Genomic DNA, 27104 nt, shown 5'->3' on the forward strand with positions numbered 1-27104 from the left:
TAATGGGGGGTGGGGGAGTTATGCTTGTTGTGTAGCTGTGGTTGGCTTTGGAACATATTTCCTCCTAAAGGTCAGTAAAGATTACCATCATCATCAGCAGAAGCAGCAACAGCAGCAGTAGTATAAGAGCAGCTATTAAGCGCGTAGCCTTAGGGCTGCACTCACTCACTAGCTTTTCTTTGTTTCGAGACGAAAATACAGTATAAGCACATACACAATCATGGCTGAAGCAAAGAAAAAACCTCCAATATCTCTTTGATTTTTCACTTGGAATGATCCTCCCCCTCAGTCCCCCCAAACAAACAAGTGTTATTTAGCCGAATTGTTGACAAGTAATTGAGGCTACGGATTGTACCTGTAATATTACTCCTTAACTTCTTCCTCCCCTCAAGGCTTACAATATTGACAAGCTGACTTCTGTGTGCATGTCACAGACATGGCTCCACAACACATCTGGCAGCACTGGAGAGAAATTATTGGACAAAGCAGCAAGTTTTTCGACGGGGCCAATTTTCTCTTAGTATGCTGGTATTCATAATTCTACACTACAATGGGAAAGTACGTACACACTAGCAATATAAATGGTACACCAAATTAATTTTATTAATTATATACATTTACATTTGGATGTTGTCATTTTATTTGTTATGAATGAATGGTATAACAATATAGAAAGGTAAATGTTTATTTTATCGTGAATTTGACATACTATTGAAAGTACGTACACACCACAAACACACAGTACACACTAAAGGCTATGGCAACAGTGCTAGAAGGCCAATATGTGACTGTGCGTTGGCTCCATCTAGTGGCCAAATAGGGAAGCACCTAATTGCCACGACACCTGGATCAGCTTGTTATACAGTACCAGTCAAAAGTTTGGACACACCTACTCATTCAAGGGCTTTTCTTTATTTTTACTATATTGTAGAATAATAGTGATGACCTCAAAACGATGAAATAACACATATGGAATCATTTAGTAACCAAAAAAGTATTAATTAAACAAATCAAAATATATTTTATATTTGAGATTCTTCAAATAGCCACCCTTTGCCTTTATGACAGCTTTAAAGATTGTAATTCAAACGTCCAATATCAACCAACTTTACCTCAGTCCCGAACCATATACCTACCGGCTTAATAAAAAGTTGGGTAAAAAATATGTTCCTCTGGATATTCTGTCTCAAATTTCAAGCAACAGGACACATTTTTTACCATTTTAATTTAAAACAAATCGCAGTAAGGTACTTAATTGTTATCAGAAATTATTTGATGAGAAAACTGGCTGCATTGGACATTTAATTAAAAACTAACAGTATTTCAATCTTCTAATTATATAATTAACCCAGCAGCAAATGACACCTTTCATCCCTGGATTGAGGTACGTTTTCAAGCCATATCCCTGGTTCGTCACAGCGATGCAAATATTACGGAATAGCTGCTTTTCGACTTGAAGTCAAGTACCTTCTCTCCCTCAAGTCGAGTTTTGGCGATCTCTGTCAAAGCCTGGAGTTACCTGCAGCTGAAAACTTTTTTTTTTTAAATGCATAATTTCACGCACTAACAATTAATACAAATAAGCCAGGAAACTCAATTGCGTTCTATATTTATTGCAATGATAAGATACAGATATACAATTCAATTATATTCCAAATATTGCAAGAGACAGTCTCTCTGATATTGATCCAAATATGAACAACTACATGACTAGAGACATTTTGACCAGATAGAACATGTATTTTGATGGGGAAAAAGCAGCATAGTTTAATACTACAATATACAACAGACTGTGCACGAAGAACACTCAAAAGAACAAGTCGAGATTTTGATGAAAAAGCCAAAATTCATAATACAGCTACTGGCACCTTGCTTTCCAGAAGACATCAGGAAACAGAAAAGCAATTCAAACAAAAATACTTAGAAAAAGACAAAAAGCTACACGATGCGCAGTTGTTAGTAGTATACGTGTCCTGTAGAAGAGCTTCACGCTGTTGAGAAGAGTTCAGGGAAACACGTCGACGAAGAAACCAGTTGGAGGCCTAAAAATCAGAGGTTAACATGCTTTTTCGAACAGGAAAGCAAGACTGAGTACTTGTACCCCTTTTCACACTAGTGAGCCTGAACAGACTGCCGCCGGTCTGGTTACACATCCAGCATGGTACCAGGAACAAGCCGGCACTACAAAATAGTGTGATATGAGTGTCTCGAAGATACTCCTCAGTTGACCACATTGGGTCGATCTGTGTAGGGTGCGTGATATCAAAGCCATTGAGTGACTTTTCCCCCCCTTGCTCTCACAAGTTCTGCTCTACCATTCCACTGTGGGGAGAACTTTCCACCGAAGAGCATTTTGTGTGGAACAGCAATATAAATGTTATGCAAGCCACTGCCAATGAGTTTCTCAACCACTAGTTAATCATTCACTATTCTTACAGTAAGTAGACAAATGGACAAACTAGCTACATTACTCTTCACACATTCAAAGAAATGACAGTGTAAAATTGATCAATATAAAATAAAACAAAATTAGGTAGCCCATCTGATCCACACATAACATAACCCACATTTCTAGTGTTTGAAAGTACCCAATTGAGTACAGTACACTCTTGACAATATGCCTATTGGAGGTCAAAATTATAGCAAAAAAGGTTTAATAAAAATACAAATAAATTATGAAAAGAAGTCTTGATACCAAAAACCTAAACAAAAAGGTTTCTGTTCAGGTTGAACAAAGTAGGTTCATAATTTCTCAGACTAAGTTAATGTGTGTGTGTGTATATATATATATACACATACACACACACACACACACACACACACATTTGATATATCAATAGATATCATTATATAAATGATACATTTATCTATTTTATCCTCACTATGAGTAAAAAATGTGACCTTACGAATGGACAGTCTTGGACTACAGCCCACATAATGCAACAATTGAGGAGAATTGGACCACGACCCCATTTGCTTTCAAATGGAGTCGCCATGCATTCACAGGGGTCTTCATCGTCGTCTGTTAGCTTGACTAGAATACCAATGAAGGCAACGCAACAAACGCAAATCATGAAAGGATGGGCATCCGAGTTGAACTGACAACAGGCCCACCATACTCATTATACAATAGTCTGTAATAGTATGAAGTACACTGTCTGCTTTGCGTGGCTTAAATAGAACTGAAGGGAGAATGGGATCGAAGTCTACAAACCAATGTCCTGGCTCCTATACTGCTCTACGTTCAAAAGGTTTGGAATCTGACACGAGTTACAAAAATGAATAATTGTACCAAAATCCCTTGCTGACACTTTTGACATGTCTTCTCGTATGAAAACTGCATGCATTGTAACAACGTACGTGTTTGGCACTATTTCATTTTGGCGCCTCATTCTAAAAATGGTGCATACGAACCTCAAACCGTTTTTCAATTCCATCTTTGCTGTCTGCATATGTGTGGCCTCAAAGAAAAGTTATTCTAGTAAGGAATATTTTAGATGATCAGTTTTACACTTAAAACGAGTCCCACTGCTCATGGACACTACTCTTATGTAATGGACACGACTCTTGCGAAACTCTGATTTTATGTGTGTGCAGAACTGCACCACGATCATTATCAACCATACAAACAAGCATTTCTCACTGAAAATAGAAAGTAATGCCAAAAAAAACAAGGCCGGGGGAGAAACTACAGATTCTGGTCCATCCAGATTAGTTATATTGGCGCAGCCAGCGGTTGGTCAATTGTAACGTGATGGCTGCCTACGAGAGATCAGATTCTGGCTTTAATCCAAATACAAGAGCTGAACCGTGTACAGGAGGGCCAGGACACTTGGCCCAGTTGTGTGACTGGTCCAAAGGAAAGGGCTGGTTTGAGTAGGGAAAACGTGCCTCCTGGACACAACACTGGGCTTAACTTAACTTTGATTGTGCCAATCACACATCTTTCATTAACCACAGTCAGGATTTGAGGGACAGGTAGAGAAGATGGCAGTATTTCTCCTGGCAAAACAAGGATTCCATAGTTCTATGATTCCCTCATCTGTGGAGATTGACTAAACTTTGCCTCGCGTACAAAAACAAGACATACAAGGGACCATTGTACACATAACATGTAGAGCAGATGAGTCTTTCTGAACTAGGATGATATGGGATAAAGTCATAACGTAAGTACCAAAAAAATTTGGGAAAACATCGGGAGAACTACCGTGACAACTTCCTCAGACAAGCACGTCTGTTAAGTTAGTTTGCATTTCTCAGTTGAAATCATTTCAGAACCACAATAAGGCGTTTTTTCTCTCTCTCTCTTCTCTTTTCCATTGTCATAGCCGTTTGCTTCGTTTCACCGGTGTCAATACCAAGACAGACGTGGTACAGTATAGTTAGTGGAAGATCGGAGCAGACAAGATGGGGAGGTGTCTCCTCAGCGAGGTTGAGAGAGGACCTGGAGGAGATCCTTCAGAGGAGGAGAAGGTGGTGGTAGTGATAATGTTTATGTTTGAACAGACAAGGGCTTTGCCTCACCGTCTCCCTTCTCCTCCACTCCTCTTTCCCCCTCTCCTTCCCCTTCCGTGTGCTGCTCCAGCTCTTCGCGGGTGATCATCTCAAAGTCGTTTCCGTTGCTGTGCTGCGAGCCCTCGTCCTCCCGGCGGTCGCTGTCCGTGTCCGAGTGGCGCTCGGCGGCGCTCGTCAACGTCCCCGCCGCCTCAGTCACCTCGCTTTCTTCCGTCCCTTTCGGCGCTGTACCCTCACCCTCTTCTCGTTCCACCTCTCCTTCCTCCCCACCATCACCGTTCTCCTCGCTGTCCGACTTCTGGGCCTTGGCTGTGTCTGCATCGGTGGTCTTGCCTTCTGTCTTGTCCGTGCTCTTCTTGCTGCCGCCCCGTGGTCCCTTGTACTCGTGCGTGTAGAGCGGGCGGAAGGAGTCGATGAAGCCCACGTCGGCAGTCAGGTTGGGCAGGAACCAGAAGTGGTGGCGACCGCCCGTCACCAGCCAGATGATCAGGAACAGGATGCAACGAGCTGATGGGAGACAAACAAAAACAATGTCAAATGGCATTGTACTGTTAAGGTAAGAGCCTGGAAGTAACATCATTGGTTCTGAGGGGAGGTAATGAAGTCCTATGACATCAACTTTGGTGCATTGTTACCAGTTTTGACTAGGGTAAACAAGTGGTAAACTTACCAGGGCTGCGTTTCCCAAAAGCATCTTAGGGCTAACTTCGTTGCAAGAACCTTTGTAGCCGCATCGATACATCTCTGAGCTGTTCCCCAAAATCATTGTTACTGAAGTTGCACTTAAAACGCTCGTTATTTACCGACTGCCTCAAACCACTCGTACAATAGCTAAGCGAGACGTGAGATAATTTGCCGTTGTTCACAGAAGACCTCCGCTAAACAGAATCAAGAACGATATGTGTGTGTGTATATAATGTGTAACATGCGCAATGACTTGCCAAATCTACAATTTAGTGCATTATTATAGGGTAAGCAGGACAATAAGCCGCCTCAATATTTGCAGCAATATGGGTGATAATATACACCACATTACCAAAAGTATGTGGACACCTACTCGTCGAACATCTCATTCCAAAACCATGGGCATTAATATGGAGTTGGTCCCCTCTTTGCTGCTATAACAGCCTCCACTCTTGTTGGGCGATTATGCCTGTTTTGCAGTCAGCCATCCAATTCATCCCAAATGTGTTCCATAGGGTTGAGGTTAGGGCTCTGAGCGGGCCCGTCAAGTTCTTCCACACAGATCTCAACAAACCATTTCTGTATGAACCTCACTTTGTGCACGGGGGCATTGTCATGCTGACACAGGAAAGGCCTTCCCCAAACGGTAGCCACAAAGTTGGAATCGTCTAGAATGTCATTGTATGCTTTAGCGTCAAGATTTCCCTTCACTGGAACTAAGGGGCCAAGCTCAAACCATGAAAAACACCCCCGGACCATTATTCCTCCTCCACCAAACTTTACAGTTGGCACTATGCATTGAGGCAGGTAGCGTTCTCCTGGCATCCGCAAAATCTAGATTTGTCCGTTGGACTGACAGATGGTGAAGCGTGATTCAGCACTCCAGGGAACGCGTTGCCACTGCTCCAGAGTCCAAAGGCGGCGAGCTTTACACCCCTACAGCCAACGCTTGGCATTGTGATCTCAGGCTTGTGTTTTTTATTTATTTATTTTACCGATATTTTACCAGGTAAGTTGACTGAGAACACGTTCTCATTTGCAGCAACGACCTGGGGAATAGTTACAGGGGAGAGGAGGGGGATGAATGAGCCAATTGTAAACTGTGCGGCTACGCGGCCATAAAAATCAATTTCATGAAGCTCGCAACTAACAGTTTTTGTGCCGACGTTGCTTCCAGAGGAATTATGGAACTCGGTAGTGAGTGTTGCAACCGAGGACAAACTATTTTTACGCACTACAGGACTCAGCGTTCCCTTTCTGTGAGCTTGTGTGGCCTACCACTTCACAGCTGAGCCGTTGTTGCTCCTAGACATTTCCACTTAACAATAACAGCACTTACAGTTGACAAGGGCAGCTCTAGCAGGGCAGAAACTTGACGAACTGACTTGTTGGAAAGGTGGCATCCTATGACGGTGCCACGTTGAAAGTCACTGGGCCCTTCAGTAAGGCCATTTTACTGTCAATGTTTGTCTATGGATATTGCATGGCTGTGTGCTCGATTTTACACCTGTCAAGGGGTGTCCACATACTTTTGTGTGTACACTACTATTCAAAAGTTTGGGGTCACTTAGAAACGTCCTTGTTTTTGAAAGAAAAGCATTTTTTTTTTGGTCCATTAAATTGATCAGAAATACAGTGTAGACATTGTTAATGTCATTTACAACATTAACAATGTCTACACTTTATTTCTGATCAAGTTGATGTTATTTAAGGGACAATAAAAATGTGCTTTTCTTTCAAAAACAAGGACATTTCTAAGTGACCCCAAACTTTTGAACAGTAGTATGTATGTATATATATATATATATATGTATGTATATATATATGTATATGTATATGTATATGTATATATATATATATATATATATATATATATATATACCAGTTAGTGCAAATACAGTGCCTTCAGAAAGTATTCACACCCTTTGACGTGTTTCATATTGTTGTTAAAGCCTGAATTTAAAATGGATTAAATAGCGATAATGTCAAAGTGGAATTATGTTTTTCCTAAATGAATTACAAATGAAAATGAGTATAAGTATTCATCCCCTTCGTTATGGCAAGCCTAACAACTTCAAGAATAAACATTTGCTGAACAAATCACATAATAAGTTGCATGGACTCACTCAGTAACAGGCTTTAACATCATTTTTGAATGACCTCATCTCTGTACCCCACACATCCAGTACAATTATCTGTAAGGTCCCTCAGTTGAGCAGTGAATTTCAAACACAGATTCAACCACAAAGACCAGGGAGGTTTTCTAATGCCTTGCAAAGAAGGGCACCTATTGGTAGATGGGTACAAATAAAAAAGCAGACAATGAACACCCCTTTGAGTATGGTGAAGTTATTAATTACACTTTGTATCAATACACCCAGTCACTACAAAGATACTGGCGTCCTTCCGAACTCATTTGCCGGAGAGGAAGAAAACCCCTCAGGGATTTCACGCTGAGGCCAATGGTGACTTTAAAACAGTTAGAGTTTAAATGGCTGTGATAGAAGAAAACTGAGGATGGGTCAACAACATTGTAGTTACTCCACAATACTAACCTAAATGAAAGGAAGCCTGTACAGAATAAAACTATTCCAAAAACATGCATCCTGATTGCAACAAGGTAATACTGTAGAAAATGTGGCAAAGCAATTCACTTTTTGTTCTCAATACAAAGAGTTGTGTTTGGGGCAAATCTAATACAACACAATACTGAGTACCACTCTCCATATTTTCAAGCATAGCGGTGGCTGCATCATGTTATGAGTATGCTTGTAATCGTTACGGACTGGGGAGTTTCAGGATGAAAAAAGAAACGGAATAGAGCTAAGCACAGGCAAAATCCTAGAGGAAAACCTGGTTCAGTCGGCTTTCCATCAGACATTGGGAGATGAATTCACGTTTCAGCAGGACAATAACCTAAAACACAAGGCCAAATCTACACTGGAGTTGCTTACCAAGAAGACAATGAATATTCCAGAGTGTCCGAGTTACAGTTTTGACTTAAATCTACGGCAAAACCTGAAAATGGTTGTCTTGCGATGACCAATCAACAACCAATGACAGAGCTTGAAGAATGTAGAAAAGAATAAATGGGCAAATATTGTACAATCCAAGTCTGCAAAGCCCCCCGAGACTTACCCAGAAAGACTCACAGCTGTAATCACTGCCAAAGGTGATTGTAACATGTATTGACTCAGGGGTGTGAACACTTATGTAAATGAGGCATTTCATTTCCAATACATTTGCAAAAAAAATTCTAAAAACATGTTTTCATTTTGCCATTATGGGGTACTTTGTGTAATGGGCGAGAAACCAAATTGAATCTATTTTGAATTTATGTTGTCACAACAAAATGTAAAGGGGTGTGAATACTTTCTGAAGGCGCTGTAGATAAAATATAGTGTTAATGCATATGATTGTGTTGACTCCCAATAACCAAAGTATTGGGAGAAACAGTTCCTCCCCTGAATGACTGAAGGCAGCAGACAATATACTAGGTGTGATTTACAACCTGATAGCAATATTTAGACTACTTAACGATTTATGGGTGAATTTCATTAATCATGCATTCACTGCATCCATTCAATTCTGCCAACAGTGCCTTACTGTACGTAATGGGATTTCTTGTCAAAGCATAAACTGTCAATGATATTTTAGACGGATATGATCATCTATGCGTTTCATTTCTGTAAAGAACTTAAAACGGTGTCAGCTCCACTAAGTTCCATTGGGCGCAGATCAACTATTAAAAGGGTAAAGAACAAAACAAACATTTTATTGGAATTTCATTCAAGGGTTGGATAGGTATATTAGCAATATTGTGATATATTCTACCTAGCATGTTGGAAGTACCATATTGATTGAAACTACCCAATCTTTTCAGGTTGTACACAAGTGTCTAGAGCAGGGATGGGCAACGTTGATGGGGGTGGGGGCTCATTGGCTCGTGCAGTCAGAGTCTGCCTTAGCCTTTTGGGGGCCATAAGCGGAATGTGGTTCAATCAAGGCTGGAATGAAAACCCGCAGACACTCGCTCCTTATATTTGAGTAGCACACGATTAATGAATTAAAATCAGTCAACACAAACGGATATTGAAACAATTAAAAAAAATCTACCTGCAATAGAGCTTGCTGGGAAATATGATGGGTGTGGTTTTGGTTCAAAGTGAATTGCATGAGTTTCAGGCGAGTTATCTCGGTTAAAACTAGGTCTTCAAAATAAGGACTTATGAAATGCGTATGATTTGTTAAAATGGAAATGTATGATAAAATTCACTTCGGGTCTCACTTGGTGAAGTCCATAGGACACAATAAATGTATGATAAAATTCACTTCGGGTCTCACTTGGTGAAGTCCATAGGACACAATAAATGTATGATAAAATTCACTTCGGGTCTCACTTGGTGAAGTCCATAGGACACAATAAATGCATGAATGTAACAACCATGTCTCTTTCACTAACAAATACAGTCATGGGTGGTATCTCTACAATTTACTCACATTTTTTACACTGGAGAATTCTGTGAATACTGCTGAAATGGGTTAATTGAGTGACTGACATAAGAGAAACTGCTGATGCACAACCCCCCCCCCAAAAAAGGCGTGTTTTCTTTCTGTCACTCACCAACAGCTAACAGCAGTATACTGGCCACGAAACAGCCTGCTGCCACGCTCAGGTAGTACACACCCACACGCATCTCAGCCGGCCACAGTGGGAAAAGAGTGGCCGCAATCACTGCAATTACTAGAAACACAGAGACAGACACGCCTTAGTACAGTGGAAAATAACCATTGTTATTCTCTTCTTTACCAATTCAGTCGCAGTTTTCAGTCATTTGTGTGAATGACAGTTTAAATCAGGCAGTTTAAAAATTTCAACAAAATGTAACGTTCTAGGTAATTAACACTACAATGCCACTCACCCAGAATCAGCCCCATGGCAAAGGTTTTAAAATGGACTGGATCATAGATCCAAACAAACACCTGGGAAGTGGAGTAAACGTCAATTTTACATTTCACCTTAATTATTTGTTTATTTGGGAGGGAAAAAAATCTGAATTTGCCACGATTCACCGGTTTCAGATATTACATGCTGTAGTCAGTGCATGTCACATTGAACCATCTGCCATCATATGATAACAAGCTAGCCTAGCAAACTGACGTCACAAAGAATTTGGGTCTTATGACACGTCATGGAGAATGTGTCTCGTAAAGTGCACCCTCAAACAGTTATTTTGTGAAATAACCTTTTTTCTTGGAATTCTCTCAAATGCCACATGGGAACACGAACACCAAAGTGCTGAATTCATGTACAGTTGAAGTCGGAAGTGTACATACACTTAGGTTGGAGTCATTAAAACTCGTTTTTCAACCACTCCACAAATTTATTGCTAACAAACTATAGTTTTGGCAAGTCGGTTAGGACATCTACCTTGTGCATGACAAGTCATTTTTCCAACAATTCTTTAACAACAGATTATTTCACTTATAATTCACTGTATTACAATTCCAGTGGGTCAGAAGTTTACATACACTAAGTTGACTGTGCCTTTAAACAGCTTGGAAAATTCCAGAAAATAATGTCATGGCTTTAGAAGCTTGTGATAGGCTAATTGACATCATTTGAGTCAATTGGAGGTGTACATGTGGATGTATTTCAAGGCCTACCTTCAAACTCAGTGCCTCTTTGCTTGACATCATGGGAAAATCAAAAGAAATCAGCCAAGACTTCAGAAAAAAAAACATTGTAGACCTCCACAAGTCTGGTTCATCCTTGGGAGCGATTTCCAAACGTCTGAAGGTACCACGTTCATCTGTACAAACAATATTATGCAAGTATAAACACCATGGGACCACGCAGCCTTCATACCGCTCAGGAAGAAGAAGCGTTATGTCTCCTGGAGATGAACGTCCTTTGGTGCGAAAAGTGCAAATCAATTCCAGAACAACAGCAAAAGGACCTTGTGAAGATGCTGGAGGAAACAGGTACAAAAGTATCTATATCCACAGTAAAACAAGTCCTATATCGACATAACCTGAAAGGCCGCTCAGCAAGGAAGAAGCCACTGCGCCAAAACCGCCATAAAAAAGCCAGACTACGGTTTGAAACTGCACATGGGGACAAATGTTGTACTTTTTGGAGAAATGTTCTCTGGTCTGATGAAACAAAAATATAACTTTGTCCATAATGACTGTCGTTATGTTTGGAGGAAAAAGGGGGAGGCTTGCAAGCCGAAGAATATCGTTCCAACCGTGAAGCACGGGGGTGGCAGCATCATGTTGTGGGGGTGCTTTGCTGCAGGAGGGACTGGTGCACTTCACAAAATAGATGGCCTCATGAGGAAGGAAAATTATGTGGATATATTGAATCAACATCGCAAGACATCAGGCAGGAAGTTAAAGCTTGGTCGCAAATGGGTCTTCCAAATGGACAATGACACCAAGCATACTTCCAAAGTTGTGGCAAAATGGCTTAAGGACAACAAAGTCAAGGTATCGGAGTGGCCATCACAAAGTCCCGACCTCAATCCCATAGGAAATTTGTGGGTAGAACTGAAAAAACGTGTGCGAGCAAGGAGGCCTACAAACCTGACTCAGTTACACCAGCTCTGTCAGGAGGAATGGGCCAAAATTTACCCAACTTATTGTGGGAGGCTTGTGGAAGGCTACGTAAAACATTTGACCCAAGTTAAACAATTTAAAGTCAATGCTACCAAATACTAAATGAGTGTATGTAAACTTCTGACCCACTGGGAATGTGATGAAAGAAATACAAGCTGAAATAAATCACTGTCTACTATTATTCTGACATTTCACATTCTTAAAATAAGGTGGTGATCCTAACTGATCTAAGACAGGGAATTTTTACTCTGATTAAATATCAGGAATGGTGAAAAACTGAGTTTAAATGTATTTGGCTAAGATGTATGTAAACTTCTGACTAAACTGTACATACGAAAACGCTCAAACTGTACACTTTCTCTGATTCAGAGGGGTTGGGTTAAATGCAGAAGACACATTTCAGTTGAATACATTGTTGGTCAACTGACTAGGTATCCCCCTTTCCCTTTCCTTCAAAGCGGATATTACAAATACCTCTGGCTAAAGACGTTCTCGTCTACATGTCAACTGAGACATGCTCACTTTCCCAGAAATTCTCACGTTCATATTTCCCTATCCTAACCTGTTATCCGAAGTCACCCTGTGTTCCAACTCACCTCATTCCCATCCAGGAAGAGCTGGTCCTCATGAGGCTCCAGTTTGAACTTCTTCTTGGCATCTTTTTTCTTCTTTGGCATTCCGGGGCTATCATCCTGATCAAAAAGACACAGCAAGATCAGACCCAGAAATATGACTGATCCATGTCTACGACGAGACTGCTTCGGTGGTCTACTACAACAACATGCTTACGGCCTACGTATTCACCGGATTTACTCACACTCTTCTCCTTCTTTGCATCTGAAGCCTCGGCATCCTTGGAATCCTTCTTCTCTTTCTTCCCCTTCTTCTCCTCCTCCTTGCCGCTGTCGCCCTTAGCCTTCTCCTTTTCTTTCTCTTTCTCCTTCTCTTTCTTGATGTCCTTCTCTGGCTTCTTCTTCATGACTTTCAGAGCGCGGTGGAAGAACTGCTTCTTCAGTAGCCTGAACGAGGAGAGCAGAAACCGGGTGGTAGATAGTTACTCTCGTGTGTAGGGTGGTAGTTAGCTAGTGCAGTGTTCGTGAAGTCAGTGTAGGGTGGTAGGTAACGGTAAACAGTCAAGTGTATAGTCAATGTGGTAGTAAGTGTGGTGTAGCGTGGTAGTGATATTAGTTAGTCTAGTATACAGTGGTAGTGATGGTAGTTAGTCTAGTGTGGTATGTAGTTGAAGGTAGGTGGGTCCCACCTATTGCAGTAGTCCACCACAGAGTCTCTGGTGGTGAACACAGCCTCCTCTCCCTTCTTGGCCTTGGCCCACTTGGAGTCCAGCAGACAGTCTACTGCCTTGGAGGCTGACATGGGGAAACCGGCAACATGTTCAAACATACAGACAAGACACGGAGATACCGAGTGTTGAAACTCAAATGGCTATCATGCCATGTCAACAGCTGCTGTGTGGGACCAGTTATCAGAAGGCTCAATCCAGATCAAAAGTATCCTTTGTTGTCTCAATCCTGTTTATAAAGAGACAGTGATGAAATATTCCAAACAATTGTTGTGGGATTATCGACACTATCTTGGTTGTAGCATGTGATGTGGTATATAGAGCTTTGGTCTAGTTTTGTCATCAAGACTCATCCAAAAGCAAGGGGGGGGGGGGGGGGGGGGGCATAGGCTCACTTAAAACAATTATTTTGTTCTGGGTGAACGTTCTGAAATCCTGGCCCCTGGGGATATGATGTGTACAAAAGCTACTCTCCACAACAGACACAGAAGCTCACACAGACATTTAACCCACACCTGTGCAAACAACATTGACTGACACTGTTGAGAGCAGCAGCTCTGCTATGGGGCTAACATTGAAAAGGTACTAAAACGTGATAGGATGTCATTCTTTGGCCGAAACAAGTAACCCTCTTTGAATCTTGTATTAATCCACATCTTCATTTGAGACAGACCAAATGGCACAGTTCTAAGCAATCTTGTATCTATACCATTTCAAGCCAAAACCATGGCTTGAATGTACAAAACATTAGGAACACCATACGAACATTGAGTTGCACCCCCTTTTGCTCTCAGAACAGCCTCAATTCATTGGCGCATAGACTACAAGGTGTCGAAAGCCTTCCACAGGGATGCTGGCGCCGATGCTTCCCACAGTTGTGGGAAGTTGGCTGAATGTCCTTTGGGTGGTGGACCGTTTGTGATAAACAGGAGAAACTGTTAAGTGTGAAAAGCCCAGCAGGGGTGCAGTTCTTGACTCTCAAACCGGTGCGCTTGGTACCTCCTACCAGACCCTGTTGAAAAAGGCACTTAAATCTTTTGTCTTGTCCATTCACCCTTTGAATGGCACACACACACAATCCATGTCTCAAGGCTTAAAAAAAATCTTCTTTAACCTGCCTCCCCCCCTTCATCTACACTGACTGAAGTGGATTTAACAATAAGGGATCATAGCTGTGTCCTGGATTCACCTGTTCAATCTGTCATGGAAAGAGCAGGTGTTCCTAATGTTTTTACACTCAGTGTAGAGGGTTACCTACTGAGCACAGCATGTTTGTGTTGGAGACTGTCTGGTCTGAAATCCCACAGCTGAGGCCCTGAACTGATTCATGTAAATGTCAAGTTTGATTTTGAAAATATATCTTATTGTAATTCTGGCTTTTCAAACTAGCACAGACATTTAGATAATTACTGAAACCTGGTTAAAGTCTGTGCCAGACACTGATGTGTCTCTGAATGGATACAATTTTTATAGATCTGACAGACGTGTGGGTGTCACCATATTCATAAAGAACAACTTGCATGTTGCTGTGTGTATATCCACCTCAGTCTACAAACTTTTTGAATATCTTGTCCTAAATGTGGGCCTGGGTAATAATGCCCAACTAACATCAGTGGGAATTTATCGCCCTTCCCAATAGACCTTAGCAAATTGTCTGACTTGCTGTCTAACTACGGTGAATCTGAATTATTAACATTGGGTGATCTTAACCTGGATTAGTTGATGCCAGTATCAGACAGACTGAAATATATTTGCACTGAGCTAAATTAACTCAACTGAAAACTAAACCAACACGCCCCAACTTAAAAAACGCCACGAAAAACCTACTCTTTTGGATATCATTCTGACAAACACCCCTTATTAAAGTATACAGCCAATGGAGTCTTTGCTAACGAGCTCAGTGACCATTGTCCCATTGCCTGAATTAAAGATACTAAGCTATCTAAATCGTGTCCATGCATTATTACAAAGAGACATTTCAATGACCAGCATTTCCTGTATGACCTGGTTGGGAGGGTGTGTTGTCCTCTATCTCCGATTAGGTCCTTACATGTTTAACCTCTCTGTTTAACTCTGATGCAGATAAGCATGCCCCATATAAGAGATTAAGGGTAAACGACAGCTATAACCCTTGGTTCACACATGAATGATCTGAAAGATTTCATGAAAGAAACTTAGCTTGGGCTAAGGCTAAATTGACATTCTACCTCAAAGGCAGTCCTTAAGATATTCAAGAAATAGACGTCTTACTCTGGTTAGAATAGCAAAGTGAACATACTTCCTGAATTGTGTATATGAGGGGTTGAAATTCCCCCCCCCCCCCCAAATTGCCCCAGCAGGTTAAGACAGCCTCTGGTCCCATAACAGACAAAATAGACCACATTTGTGGTGCTATATTTAACCATTTTGCCTCAGCTGGCTGAGATGAGATTCAACTAGATATTTTAAATAATGGTTTCTGAAAATAGCAAAGTTCCACTAGAAGGAGTCCTTTATTAATCTCTAAACAGACAGCAGAGACTGATGTACTCCAAGGCACTCTTTTTTCCATTTGAACCATTTTGTGTCAATGATGTAAAGTGCCTTGTAAAAAAAATGTATCAAAAGATATCCACTGGAGTTGATTCGCTTTACCGCTTTCTACTGCAGCTTTCTCCCCCAATCCCCGCTCACTGTAGAACCTTTGACCAGCATTCTTTATTTAACAATTGCTTCTGGTGCAATCCATAATATCTGGAAGGGGGTACATGTCCTCCCTTTTTACAAAAGGTTGAGAGGCTTCTGACCTAGACAACTACCACCCAATTTCTAAACTATCTTGCAAAAATATTGGAATCACTTGCAAACTCTCAGCTAAGAACTTTTTCACTTCAAATGATATTCTTAATGTGTACCAGTCTGGTTTTAGAACGGGACATAGCACCGTGTCAGTCTTAAATGACATTCAATTGCTTAGATCATAAGAATCACTATGTTGCCATATTTATAGACCTATCCAATGCTTTCAACACTGTCAACCATTCCCTACTCATTCAAAGGTTGTATGAAATGGGCCTCGACCAGGTGTCTTGCAAGTGGTTTGGGAGCCATCTGTCAGACAGGACACAATGTGAGCTTTCTGATGGTGTCAAGTCACCTCGATATTACTGAAGGTGGTCCCGCAGGAGTCGATTTTGGGACCTGCCCTCTTTACTATTTATATAAAAAATATTGGTCTATCTGCAAAACGTGTAACGTTCATCTATAAATAGATTACATTTATCTACGCTATTGCCCCTACCAATTTTGGCGCCCTGCAGAAAGCCCTTGTGAATTTAAAAATTAGTACTTAAATGTGGGAAAAAATAAATGTATGCTGTTTTCTAATTATTGTAGAAATATTTCAGATGGCTTACCCATTTATGCATTGGATGGTTCTTTCATAGAGCAGGTTTCGCCTACACATATCTGGGCTTTTGAATTTACAATAATTTGATGTTAAAAAAAAAATGAATTAGCTAGTTATGATGAGATTTAAATGTAGGCTTCTTTTATAGAAATAGATCATGCCTCCTTAATTAGAAGGAAACAGACTGACCAAAAGTATGTGGACACTAGGGTTGTACATTTTGGGGAATATTCTGGTGGAAACTTTCCGTGGGAATTAGCGGCACTATATGGGAATTAACGGGAATATATGCAATTAATATCATTTAAATTATGTTTTTTTGAATTGAATATATTTACCATATCATATGGAGACAGAAACGTAAACCTTATGAGTAGACAATTGCAAATTACTAAATCCTTTCAATACATTTTTTTAATTTTTTTTTTTTAAACAATTTAGTTACGAATTAAATTACTTGACTTCACATGGGATGATTTCACTATACAACAAAAGGTAATACTGAATGATCACCAATGATCCCATCTCATCTCCCCAAAAACAGACTATCATCTGTAAAATGATAGTCTGGAAACTAAAGCTTTGGTTGTCTTCCTCTCACTCTTCCATGTCTTCTCCCTAGACCTCCTCAATGTCCACCTCTTGAACATCAGACTCTGAGGCCTCATCTTCAATGTCACTTTCATACCCTGTTGAGGATGACTCGTTGTCAGGCTCAAAAAAACTCAAATTTGCCCGGATGGCCACCAATTTTTCAACCCTTGTATTGGTCAGCCTGTTGCATGCTTTGGTGTGTGTGTTCCCAAACAAGGACCAGTTGCGCTCTGAGGCGGCTGATGTTGGTGGGATTTGGAGGATGATAGAGGAAACAGTGGAAAGAGCCTCAGATCCACAAAGTCTCTTCCACCAGGTGGCTGCTGAGATATGTTGGCACGACTGCCATATTGCATCTCCATCCCAAAGCCTTGCTTGAAAGTGTCCTTCGCAGGACTGCCAAGAACCTTGCCCTCATCCAGGCCAAGGTGGCGAGATACGGTAGTGATGACACCATAGGCCTTGTCGATCTCTGCACCAGACAGGATGCTCTTGCCAGCATATTGGGGTCCAACATGTACGCTGCGGCATGCAAGGGCTTCAGGCAGACGTTTTCACGCTTTTTGATGCATATCAGAACTGGAGCAACAGTGAAGTGGTCAGGACAGTACAAATGTATTCTCTTACAATCTCTTACAAGCAGAGTCTGAACATCAGACAGGATGCCATTGTCTCAATCCGTGCAATGGCTACTGCTATTGGTTTCAGGAGTTTTAGGCTGCTTACCACTCTCTCCCAAAATACATCATCCAGGAGGATCCTCTTGATGGGGCTGTCCATATCGGCAAACTGTGATATGGCCATTTCGTGGAGACTCCTTACCCTCCAGGAGACTGTCAAATATGATGACACCAACACCCCAACGGGTGTTGCTGGGCAGCTTCAAGGTGGTGCTCTTATTCTTCTCACTCTGCTTGGTGAGGTAGATTGCTGCTATAACTTGATGACACTTCACATACCGAACCATTTCCTTGGCTCTCTTGTAGAGTGTATCCATTGTTTTCAGTGCCATGATGTCCTTGAGGAGCAGATTCAATGCATGAGCAGCACAGCTAATGAGTGTGATGTGAGCGTAGGACTCCTCCACTTTAGACCAAGCAGCCTTCATGTTCGCAGCATTGTCTGTCACCAGTGCAAATACCTTCTGTGGCCCAAGGTCATTGATGACTGCCTTCAACACATCTGCAATGTAGAGACCAGTGTGTCTGTTGTCCGTTGTGTCTGTGCTCTTGTAGAATACTGGTTGAGGGATAGAGATGTAGTTTTAATTATTCCTTGCCCACAAACATTTGACCACCCATCAGAGATGATTGCAATACAGTCTGCTTTCTCTAGGATTTGCTTAACCTTCACTTGAACTCTGTTGAACTCTGCATCCAGCAAATGTGTAGATAAAGCATGTCTGGTTGGAGGGGTGTATGCTGGGCGAAGAACATTCAGAAATATCTTCCAATTCACATTGCTTGTGAGCAGAGGTGAACCAGTTGCATACACAGCTCGAGCAAGACATTAATCAGCATTTCTCTGATTACGTTCCTCCACTGATTCCAGGAGCACCATGAGCTGTTGCTATCGATAAGGTGTCTGATTCATCATTTTCACCTCGAATAGAAGTAGAGGGACTTTTGTCAGAGGTTGTTTGTTGTGAGCGCTGAGGGAACTTTATGCACTTGGCCAGATGATTCTGCATCTTTGATGCATTAACAAAAAAAATATATACAACTCCATGTAAAGATCAATAGTTAATCAGTTAGATAAACAACTCCTTTGTAAGATAAATGTTTTAAAATGAAACATGTATGGAAACAGGGGAATTAATACTCCTCAGTTAGCAGGCTCAAGCAAGCTAAAACCCACATGGTAGGAAAAACTAACTAGCAGAAATTGTTAAAAAGTTATAAATTATTTAAACACTTATATCCTGCCTGTTTGTCCCTGTCCCTGGTTATCGTCAGACGGGGCCAGTGTCTCCCGACCCCTCCTGTCTCAGCCTCCAGTATTAATGCTGCAATAGTTTGTGTCGGGGGGCTAGGGTCAGTCTGTTATATCTGGAGTATTTATCTTGTCTTAACCGGTGTCCTGTGTGAATTTACGTATGCTCTCTCTAATTATCCCTCTCGGAGGACCTGAGCCCTAGGACCATGCCTCAGGACTACCTGGCCTTGCTGTCCCCAGTCCACCTGGTCGTGCTGCTGCTCCAGTTTCAACTGTCCTGCCTGTGGCTATGGAACCCTAACCTGTTCACCGGTCATGCAACCTGTCCCAGACCTGCTGTTTTCAACTCTCTAGAGACAGCAGGAGCGTTAGAGATACTCTCAATGATCGGCTATGAAAAGCCAACTGACATTTATTGCACCCTCTACAATCACTGTGATTATTATTATTTGACCCTGCGGGTCATCTATGAACATTTGAATATCTTGGCCATGTTCTGTTATAATCTCCACCCGGCACAGCCAGAGGACGACTGGCCACCCCTCATAGCCTGGTTCCTCTCTCGGTTTCTTCCTAGGTTCCAGCCTTTCTAGGGAGTTTTTCCTAGCCACCAAGCTTCTACACCTGCATTGCTTGCTGTTTGGGGTTTTAGCCTGGGTTTCTGTACAGTACTTTGTGATATCAGCTGATGTAAGAAGGGCTTTATAAATACATTTTATTGATTGGACTTCTCTGTAGGTTACTATTCACTAGTTAAAAACTCATGTATGTCATTTAAAATATAACAATGCATTCGGAAAGTATTCAGACCCTTTGACTTTTTCTTACATTACAGCCTTATTCTAAAACGGATTACATTGTTTTCCCCCCTCAACAATCTACACACAATTCCCCATAATGACAAAGCAAAAACAGGTTTTTAGAATGTTCTGCTAATTTATTAGAAATAAAAAATGAAATAACATTTACATAAGTATTCAGACTCTTTACTCAGTACTGTGTTGAAGCACCTTTGGCAGCGATTACAGCCTTGAGTCTTCTCAGGTATGGCGCTACAAGCTTGGCACACCTGTATTTGGGGAGTTTCTCCCATTCTTCTTAGAAGAATGTCAGGTTGGATGGGGACCGTCACTGCACAGGTATTTTCAGGTCCCGAGTCTGAGGTCCTGAGCACTCTGGAGCAGGTTTTCATCAAGGATCTCTGTACTTTGCTTCGATCCTGACTAGTCTCCCAGGCCCTGCCGCTGAAAAAAAATATATCTTGTTTCTCACGGTCAGAGTCCTTTAGGTTCCTTTTGGCAAACTCCAAGCGGGCGGTCATGGGCTTTTTACTGAGGAGTGGCTTCCGCCTGGCTACTCTACCATAAAGGCCTGATTAGTGGAGTGCTCTCTGACCAAGGCACTTCTCCCCTAATCTCTCAGTTTGGCTGGGCTGCCAGCTCTAGGAAGAGTTGGAAAAAGTTTGGAAACACCATTTAAGAAGGAAGGAGGCCACTGTGTTCTTGGGGACCTTCAATGCTGTAGACATTTTTTGGTACCCTGGCACGAACACAATCCTGTCTCTGAGGTCTACCGACAATTGTTCGACCTGGTCTTTGCTCTGACATGCACTGTCAAATGCGGGACCTTATCTAGACAGGTGTGCACCTTTCCAAATCATGTCCAATCAATTGAATTTACCACAGGTGGACTCCAATCAAGTTGTAAAAACATCAAGGATGATCAATGGAAACTGGATGCGCCTGAGCTCAATTTAGAGTCTCATACCAAAGGGTCTGAATACTTACCTTATTTAGGTATCAGTTTATTTAATACATTTGCAACATTTTCTAAAAACACGTTTTTGCTTTTTCATTATAGGGTATTGTGTGTAGAATGATGAGGACGTATTCTTTTTTTATTTTAATCTATTTTAGAATACGGCTGTAATGTTACAAAATGTGAAGAAAATTGAAGGGGTCTGAATACTTTCTGAATGCACTGTACCTCTAGTAACTTTTTCAACTGATACCGGGGAGACCTTCAGACGAGTCTTGTGAGACCTGTGGGCTCCCTAGAGCAAAACAACCGACACGTACGTCTTCGTGAGAGTCTATTGTGTAGCCCAAACTGAAAGACAGAAGTTGGCTAAGACATTAAGAAAACCCGCTAAGCCCTCCAACATTTTCAACCGCTCTCTGTAATACCTAAATGTTTAAAGCAGACCACATAGTCCCTGTGCCCAAGATCGCCATGGTAACCTTAAGGCAAATATTAGTCTATTGTATTCTATACATGCTGGTTTTCGTGGGATATACCTGAGACATGAAACAGATAGGTGGGAGGGCATTACAGGCTGTAGCCAATTTATTAAAGTGCAATTTGCCTAAATGGGTAATGGCAACACTTCAGCCACTACTTTGTTATTCAACACTAGGTTTTCGCGACACTAGGTGTTCAATTGTGACGGCATTACGTCCAGCTGTTTTTAAATCGACAAGATCGTTACATGGAAACGCAACCTAGCAGGCAATAGTCGCATCCATTTTCTATGCTAACTTCCTAAATGTCGACCAAAGAAAAGCTTACTGAAACATATTTACTGACCGATGAAGTAGTCCACCCGATGGCCCATCATGTTAGTGGATTTGGTGGGGCAGTTGAAACGGAGGAACTTGGCCACTGCCTTCTCCTCCTTGGTGGGCTCGCTCACCTCCTACACACACACACACACACACACACACACACACACACACACACACACACACACACACACACACACACACACACACACACACACACACGTGAGGAAGGCACATAATAAAGTAGGGCTAAATGTTATCCTTTCTCTACTTCTACAGAGCATTGTAAATAACTTTTATATCAGACCAGTGAAGCAGATCGGCCAGTTAACTCAGGGCAGGGGTGGGGTTTAGGTCAAGTTGTAGAAAACTCCCACTCACTTCCTCACACTCAACCCAGTAGCAGTTACATAAATGTCCAGGTTCCTGCAGGGGTGGGAGATCCTTCCCCAGCACACCTTAACTGGACTCACCTGCACCCTAATCAGTCGATTCCTTCTTTGTATTATCCTCATGTGTGGAACAAACGAGGAAGAGGTGAAGCGAGAGGTTTCACTCATCCCAAAATCGGTTCACGAAAATAGGCCCACGAAGCGAGGATTTTTTTTAATGGAGGTCAATGAGTGTCGAATTTGGTCAACAAAAAATGTAATTGCTCATTTGCAACGTGAGGCTTATTTAATCTAATAGAAGCTTCGTAATGGTTAGGTTGTTACGAATGTAGTGATAAGTAAAACGTATGTGGCATTTTGGGAACTTTGAAATAAGAAAAAAAGGACTTCATATCGGAGCTGTCTGTTGTAATAGAGATGGATATAACCCGTTTTAGCGTGGACATTGCCATTTAGGGCTTCCACCATTTTAAAGTAAGTATTCCTAGGAGCGATCAGCCAATGAAGAAGAAAATATACTACTTTAAAATGGAGATCGCCTCAATGGCGATGCTAATGCTGTCACAGACGCTATAATGGCACTCATCCAAATATGCGTTCTCTATCCCTATGGCCTGTTCACATGAGTATATGCCCTTTCATTGGCTAGAATGGTCCAACCTGATCTCAACCCCTCCCATCTGCTTTCCATCTTTGAGGACATGTATTTCCATTGTTAGAGCGGTCCCGTGTCTATCTAGTCAACATTATAGACAATCTTAGGTTGGAGTTATATGCAAGCTGGCGAGGGCTCCAAAAAGTGAGTAGTATCGTGATATCACAGGTATCCTGCAATTGACACACGTTGAATTAGTCAACAGAATGTGACAACCGTAATTAATGAGGCAGTCTAGACAGCGCAGGTGAGTGCATGTAGGCCTACACAGAGGACGTTTGTGGTTACAGCCCTGTTCCACCACTTTGTTAATGTTTGCATATATGCAAATACATTCAGCGTATAACTAACATAGGCTTGACAGAAACAGGAACCCCATCACTGTCTGCACACCTCAGCTCGCCATCGCGGCAAAATAACATTTTAAAACTGATGGAGATGCAAACAGACGGAGAGAAGCAGCTGATTAGGATAACGGCTGGTTTGGGAAAGCGTGATATTGGATGAAGAACTCATTCCGATATGACATCACGCTCTGGACTTGGTCTGATATTCTATTTACACACTTATCCATTTGGGGGTGGTAGTGTTAGATTGCCAACTTAGATGCTAGCTAACTAACACACATTGTGTGTGTAATAATTTGCGCGTTATTGAAACACCTACTCATTCCAGGGTTTTGCCTTTATTTTACTATTTTCTACATTGTAGAATAATAGTGAAGACATCAAAACAATGAAATAACACATACAGAATCATGTAGTAACCAAAAAACTCAACAAATCAAATTATATTTTAGATTTCAGATTCTCCAAAGTAGCCACCCTTTGCCTTGATGACGTATAAAGTTTGTCTCACTAGTCTTAACTAAACATAACCCAATACAGGAGAACACCAGAGCCCCCTTGGCCCACTTAGTCCCCACTAAGCTGCCCACGTTAAGGCTTTGGCAATATACCTTTTATACTGCATACCCCGCAGGGCCTGCGGAGGTGTGTGCTATACCACTGCTTATAACTATAAATTAAGTATAACTACAAGAAATCTAAGATGTGTCAAAAAAATTATATGCCAACTTGCTAGCTAAGTGACTAGATGTCAAGATCAAGCTTCTTGGTTACAGCAGAGACATTCAATCCCCTCCTGTATCAAGTTCCCTGTTAACTAATTAACTAAAATATTGATTTATATACAGTACCAGTCAAAAGTTTGGACACACCTACTCATTCAAGGGATTTTCATAGTTTTTTACATTGTAGAATAATAGTGAAGACATCAAAACTTTGAAATAACACATTTGGAATCATGTAGTAACCAAAAAAGTGTTAAACAAATCAAAATATAGTTTCGATGCGATTCGTCAAAGTATCCATCCTTTGCCTTTATGACAGCTTTGCACACTCTTTGCATTCTCTCATCCAGCTTCATGAGGAATGATTTTCCAACAGTCTTGAAGGAGTTCCCACATATGCTGAACACTTGTTGGCTGCTTTTTCTACACTCTGAGGATCAACTCATCCTAAACCATCTCAATTGGGTTGAGGTCAGGTGATTGTGGAGGCCAGGTGATCTGATGCAGCACTCCATCACTCTCCTTCTTGGTAAAAAAGCCCTTACACAACCTGGAGGGGTGTTGGGTCATTGTCCTGTTGAAAAACAAATGATAGTCCCACTAAGCGCAAACCAGATGGGATGGCGTATTGGCTACACCAGGCCACGGCTCGGCTACACCAGGCCACGGCTTGGCTACACCAGACCGAGTGTAGGCCGAAGCTCCTGTATAGTTTGAATTGTCATCTTTATTCTGTTTGTCTGTATACTATGGTAATTACAATATGCTAATATCTGCACTCACACATGATGCAGGAATGTGGCTTTGGTCACACCACATCCTAACTATATTTTGATCTGTGGCAGCAATGATGGTTAAGTGTGCCTTTCATTCTAAATAAATCACTAACAGTTTCACCAGCAAAGCACTCCCAAACCACCATGCTTCACGGTGGGAACCACACATGCAGAGATCATCCGTTCACCTACTCTGCATCTCACAAAGACACAGCGGTTGGAACCAAAAATCTAAAATGTGTACTCATCAGACCAAAGGACCAATTTCCACCAGTCTAATGTCCATCGCTCGTGTTTCTTGGTCCATTGCTCGTGTTTATTTTCCAAAAGCAGCCAACAAATGCTCAGCATATGTGGGAACTCCTTCAAGACTGATGGAAAATCATTCCAGGTGAAGCTGGTTGAGAGATTGCCGAGAGTGTGCAAAGCTGTCATAAAGGCAAAGGGTGGCTAATTTGAAGAATCTCAAATGTAAAATATATTTTGATTTGTTTAACACTTTTTTGGTTACTACATGATTCCATGTGTTATTTCATAGATTTCGTGTCTTCACTATTATTCTACAATGTAGAAAATAGTAAAAAATAAAGCAAAACCCTTGAATGAGTAAGTGTCTCCAAACTTTTGATTGGTACTAATATATATATTCGTTATTTTTATAGCTCCGCTTGTGTCCATATTCAGTAATACTACACACCTCGCTATGGTACAGAAACGGTACGACGAAATATGAAAATCTGGATACCGCCCAACTATAGCCAACGTCTTGGCCAAGTCCCAGTAATCTGCATGCTAGCTAGCCAAACAAAAGTCTATCAGACCACATAAATAAAGGTAAAAATCTGAACAAACATGTGAGGATAATCAGATAGAAGCCAGATTAGAATAGGCATTAGCCCAAACAAAGGAAGCCATGTTTCTAAGTTCATACATGTGCATCCAGGTATACTTTTGCGACTGAGTCAATTTATTTTAATAACATTATTTAATACGTGTTATTAGAGCCCCATGCAGCTTTTGTTCACTGTATGTGTAATAAATCACTGTGTGTGTTTGTTTTGGCTATGCTCGCTTTAAGTTCACTTCACTCATCGTGGTAAAGCAACATTGCAAGCAGTTATTCCTGAATATTATTACACCACCATGAGTGAGAGAGCACGCAAAAGGGAGGTAAAGGAATAGATAGAATTCTAGCTGTTGCATAATAATGACATGAGCTGTTCTTTCAGGCAAAAACTGCCATAAATGAGATATGGGTCTGCAATTTTATGAAATTTTACGACTACCAGCCAAGCTGTCTGTTTCAGTTGTTGTTGATGCATGTCAACCGGTTTCATTATCTGACAATGACCACCAGAAGGCCTAATTGCTTGTAATCTTAGCACTACAGTGAGGTATTTTATCGTCATCATCAGGTTTGTCTCAAACAAAATTGAGACGGACTCACACCCAACAGTACACTTGTCAAGCCTTGCTGGTAAATCCTGATACTATCTACGTTTAGTTACGTCATCGATTGGAAAATAAGAAATGTACTATTTTCGTGCAGCCATCAAACATCAATGAATGAGGATGTACTGGTACATCATTGACATTTGGCTTGCTAAACAGTATTTATGCATACCAAAACACTCAAACACGCCTGCACATTTGGTTACAACCGCAACTTTGCCTGCTTTAAGTTAGCTAACTACTGTCATTGGTGATGGTAGCTAGTAAGACACCGAGTTTCGCTAAAAACTGTTAAAAAGTAGCTTAAGTGTTTTGCGCTAGCGTTCAATACATGAGGTGTATTCATTAGTCGGTTTCCGTTGAAAAACGGAAGCATACAGAGTAAACGTAACGGAGGGGACATACCTGTATTTGCCCAATAAACTCGTTTTCATTTGGAATAAACGGTTTCCGTTCTGTTCAAAACGTTTTGCAACGGAAACCGAATACTACACCCCTGGTTTCTGTGATACCCCGACACAGTGAAATATTCGGGTTACAGATAACGGTCTACATAGAAAATTACTTCCTTCAAAATAAAATATTTCGGTGGCTAGCAAGCTAACGTTAGCTAGCTACCTGCTAGTTGCAGCTTTTCGCCAATCAACTGCATCGATTCACCAGCAAGATTATCTTCATATAAAACTAGCCTGTTGCTGAAACTTATACATATTGCCATGTCCAAAATGAGAACGGTTTTCAACTCTGTAATATATCAAACCAAATATTATCTTCTTCCAGTTAGCGTTAAAAAGATTTTACCTGGATCCGTTTCTTATGCCTCCTGCGCTCCGCCATGATCCTCCAACACTGCTCGTCTGACGTGTGTTCACGTACGGGTAGTATCGCGATAGCAAAAATGATCTTCGTTAGGTTTTTACGGCGGACTACATCCAAAAGTTGTATTGCTGCCACCTACTGTGCGGGATGAAAATAAAAGATCACAAATGATTAAAAAAAATATGTGGATAAAAATACTCATACTGACTACCAGAAAGTAACTCAATATTCTCCTTGCCTATAATGTTAAAATGAATAATCCATGTCTGATCCCTACACAGGCTCAGGAGCCTGGGGGAGCGCACGTCTTCCTTTGCATATAACCCTTGCAACTCTTCCG

The 27104-nt window shown here is 41.3% G+C and overlaps 1 protein-coding gene across 1 annotated transcript; it reads right to left on the reverse strand.

Annotated features, from left to right (window-relative positions):
• Positions 1–1593: 1593 nt before the first annotated feature.
• On the reverse strand, positions 1594–26839 carry sec62 (SEC62 homolog, preprotein translocation factor). Its single transcript, XM_055867530.1, has 8 exons — positions 26747–26839; positions 21624–21732; positions 13082–13187; positions 12638–12839; positions 12417–12512; positions 10122–10182; positions 9824–9943; positions 1594–5022 (listed from the first exon to the last, which is right to left on the reverse strand). The coding sequence occupies exons 1-8, from the start codon at positions 26780–26782 to the stop codon at positions 4493–4495; spliced, it is 1260 nt and encodes a 419-aa protein (XP_055723505.1). The 5' UTR covers positions 26783–26839; the 3' UTR covers positions 1594–4492.
• Between the last annotated feature and the right edge of the window lie 265 nt (positions 26840–27104).

This window comes from Salvelinus fontinalis, chromosome 17 (genome assembly GCF_029448725.1).
Source record: "Salvelinus fontinalis isolate EN_2023a chromosome 17, ASM2944872v1, whole genome shotgun sequence".
NCBI lineage: Eukaryota > Metazoa > Chordata > Actinopteri > Salmoniformes > Salmonidae > Salvelinus > Salvelinus fontinalis.